The sequence below is a fragment of the Bidens hawaiensis genome, unplaced genomic scaffold, assembly GCF_021521415.1.
Source record: "Bidens hawaiensis isolate Kalapana, Puna unplaced genomic scaffold, B.hawaiensis_p1.1 tig00049809_1, whole genome shotgun sequence".
Classification (NCBI taxonomy): domain Eukaryota; kingdom Viridiplantae; phylum Streptophyta; class Magnoliopsida; order Asterales; family Asteraceae; genus Bidens; species Bidens hawaiensis.
Genome location: NW_027506123.1, coordinates 22,188 through 25,721, shown reverse-complemented (window position 1 = coordinate 25,721; position 3,534 = coordinate 22,188). Strand labels below are relative to the sequence as shown.

The window sequence follows — 3,534 nt, the reverse complement described above, 5'->3', positions numbered from 1 at the left end:
TTTTTTTTTGAAAAAAATTGTCGTATGAAAAGATTATAAATGTTTTAAAATTACGGGGGAATTGACATATGCATTGTATGCGAAGAGAGAAAGTCAACAATATTGACTTACTTCATATATACCATTTCCATCATTTTCATTCTCAACCATTCAAATTTAAGATCAATGAACTAGATTACTTATCACGTTCCTCATTTTTTGTTTACTTTATATTTTAAAGTAACCCTATACCTATACTACAAATATTAATATTATTAATGTTTTCGTAGTTGATAAATAATATCGGCTATTTGCCCCATCTGCAACTAATAAATAATATCGGCTATTTGGGTGAGGTACTTAAAGACTTCAATTTAATAAAAAGGAGGTCTTGGATTCAAGTCAACTAAAAAATAGGGACTCAAGTTGAACTAGTAGGTTTTCTCGCCTAAAGACTTGTTTTCTTTTAAGAGTGGAATAAAGATGTTCGAATGGACTGATGACTTGTAAGTGATCTAACTTGACTGTTAAAGAAAATAATAATTAAAGAAAATAATAATAATGAAAAATCTACGTAATATAGAAACAAAAATAATAACGAAGCTGCATAATACAGAGCACGATGGTGACCTTTACTTGTTCTAAAACAAAACACATACAACAGGACATAAGTTGATAGAAAAAACATATTTTAACCATACAAACAAAACATAAAGATAATTTCAAGGTTTATATTTTTGAAGCATCATGTAAAAGTTCACAAGGGTTTCCGTGTTGGGGATTGCATCCTTAAACGCTTCATGCGTCCATATACGCTTTGTCCATTCTAGCAGTTTCGGGGTTCTAACCTCATCAAATGCTTTGAATTCGTTGCGTTTTTCAGAGAACTTTATCCAACCCAAAAAACATCCAAGAACAACATCTAGATATCTCACATTATCTCCGCCAAAATAAGCCTTCCCATTGCTAAACTTCACAAATGCTTCTTCTAACAACTGGGATGCTTCGATTATCTGTTTCTTTATCGCTTCTTTTCCTTCTTTCGAATGTGTTCTTCTCATCTCCATAAACAAGGGGAAAAACTGCACATGAATAGCCATAGTCATAAGCTACGTCACAAGACTTTAGCTATATGTTACTTGCGTATCTGCGTATCTAGTTTTAATTATTTTTAACCGTATATATTAATGTTTACGGTGAATAGTAGTAACAATACATAAACGAACTTATAAGTTTAAGTACGTGAATGCCACTACATACTACATTGTTTATGTTGTGTTTCTTATAATGCCCTATTGCTTATATTGCAGTAACATGAAAATTATTATTATTATTATTATTGAAAACTGAAATAAAAGAACACTTTATAAAAAGGAGGAAGAGATGATGTTTCTAGAGATAACTAGTGGCTCTTGTAAGTTATCCAGAAATCAGAATAATGCCATGCTGGTATATAGCAAGCCACTAGTAAATTATCCAGAAATCAGAATAATATGCCATGCTGATATATATAGCACTTATTTTATATGATATTCAACTATTCATTTACGAATAGTATTTAGATAACAAAAACAAAATAAACTTCGACTGTATTTACATAACAAAAACTAAATAAACTTTATTATATATTTAGCAATGCTGATCGCTTTAAAAAAAACTCGTTTTGCATCAACATACGCGTTCGGTCGTTATGGACTTATGACACTAACATTAATTTATATAAAAAAAAATAATAACTCGTCAAACGTAGAAAATAGTCGTGAAACTTTTAGATTTGTTATGGTACTAAAAAAAATTAAATTAATAAAAAGCCATAAGTTCGTTATAGCACCGGAACTAAAACAAAAGAAACTCATATAGCTTATGATAAAAGTATAAACTACCTAAAATGAAGCTTATTCGCTCAGTAACACCCAAGTATTAAGGTGGCGGCGAATCTACGCAAATTTGATCAATTTAAATTTGATCAATTTCGGTTACGGTTGTTACGCTATATGATACAAAAAAAATAACTTATCTAAAATGACGTTTATTCGGTTAGTAAAACCTGGGTGTTACGGTGGCAAGTCTGCATGAATTCGATCGAATACATTCATTACGGTCTATGATAAAAAAAAGTATATTTAAAACAACATTTATTCGATCAGTAAAACTTAGGGTCACAGGAGCATATCGACGTGAATTCATTTAGATTTGATTACATTCGTTACGGTAGCGAAAATAAAGAAATTACATAGTTAAAGGTAAAAATAACATTAAAACAATAAAAAATTTCCAAAAAAATAAAAACAAATGAATATGAGATAGTGAAATACATGATACAAATATGATACAAATTGCGAAGCACATGATACAATCTTTAAAACATCAAATCTCCCAAAATTGTTTTATGTATAAATATTAAAAAAAAAAGTCAGATATTTTCATGTTGAACTCATAATTTAATGATTTTGATATGTTTTATAAAATGAGTTTTGTCCGTTTATTTAAAGCATGTCAAACCTTTCAATTCAACCTATTAAGTTAAACAAGTTGACCCGTTAAATAGTCTATGACTCACTTAACTTCTTTTTTACACGCATCAACTCAATTAAGATGGTTTCGTACAACTTGATTACGGCTCATCAATCACTTTATCCGTTCTGACTCATTTAGGTAAACCATCATGTTAGGATTAAAATTTTTGACAGAGATAAACATACAAGTTTTGTTCAAGTTGGAAAGTTAAAACTCCAACCTATTACGACTTACCACTTACTATTAAACCATTGCGAGGTCATTTAAACTGGAGACATATTTTTTCTTCTTTTGGAAAAAAACCATGTTAAATGCCTCAGAAAATCAAATTGCACAATTGCTGGCATACCTTAGTATCGATGTAGTTAGCCCAAAACCGGTTATAAGCCCGCTCAAAAGGGTCCGAGGGGAGGATCGGGTGGATATTTGGATAGATTTCATCGAGGTACTCGATTATGATAAGAGACTCTGCAAGGGGAGGTTTGTTTTCATGAAAAAGAACAGGGACTTTCGTATAAGCCGGGTTAGATGTCAATAGAAGCTCACTTTTGCAAAATAGATTTTCTTCTATGAACTCATACTCAATAGACTTGAGATTGAGGACGAATTGAACCCGGTTCACAAACGGACTTGCAGCGGTTCCAAGAAGCTTAATTTCACTACTCTTTCCCATTGTAAGATATGATATGTGAGATACGATTGTAGATATGATGTATGCGTTGAGAACATGCTTTGCCTATTTATACGAAAAGAATAGCTACATTTGCCCCCCTAACATATACCAAAATGACAAAACTGGCCATACATATATTAAAATTACGTTTTGTATATGCCTTGGATCTTTGTCAGCTTTGATTCATTATACACAAGATTTGTACCCTTGTACAAATATAATTAAGTTTTAAGCATGAAAAAAAATATATGTGCAACCTAACTACAACTACGTAATATTTTTAAAAAAAAAAAAAATATCATATGATAGTAACCAAATTTTCAGTTTGTTTAATTAAATCACACATATTTTTTTTTCAATTAGGT

The 3,534-nt window shown here is 30.6% G+C and overlaps 1 protein-coding gene across 1 annotated transcript; it reads right to left on the bottom strand.

Moving 5' to 3' along the window:
* Nucleotides 1-701: 701 nt before the first annotated feature.
* On the bottom strand, nt 702-3,176 carry LOC143616786 (glutathione S-transferase U17-like). Its single transcript, XM_077089518.1, has 2 exons — nt 2,846-3,176; nt 702-1,061 (listed from the first exon to the last, which is right to left on the bottom strand). The coding sequence occupies exons 1-2, from the start codon at nt 3,167-3,169 to the stop codon at nt 702-704; spliced, it is 684 nt and encodes a 227-aa protein (XP_076945633.1). The 5' UTR covers nt 3,170-3,176.
* Between the last annotated feature and the right edge of the window lie 358 nt (nt 3,177-3,534).

Bases quoted from the DNA above. Each gene is read 5' to 3' on its own strand.
- LOC143616786 (XM_077089518.1), bottom strand. From the start codon at position 3,169: ATGGGAAAGAGTAGTGAAATTAAGCTTCTTGGAACCGCTGCAAGTCCG. The intron at 1,062-2,845 runs GTATGCCAGCAA...ATTCATGTGCAG, and splicing joins CTAACTACATCGATACTAAG to TTTTTCCCCTTGTTTATGGA.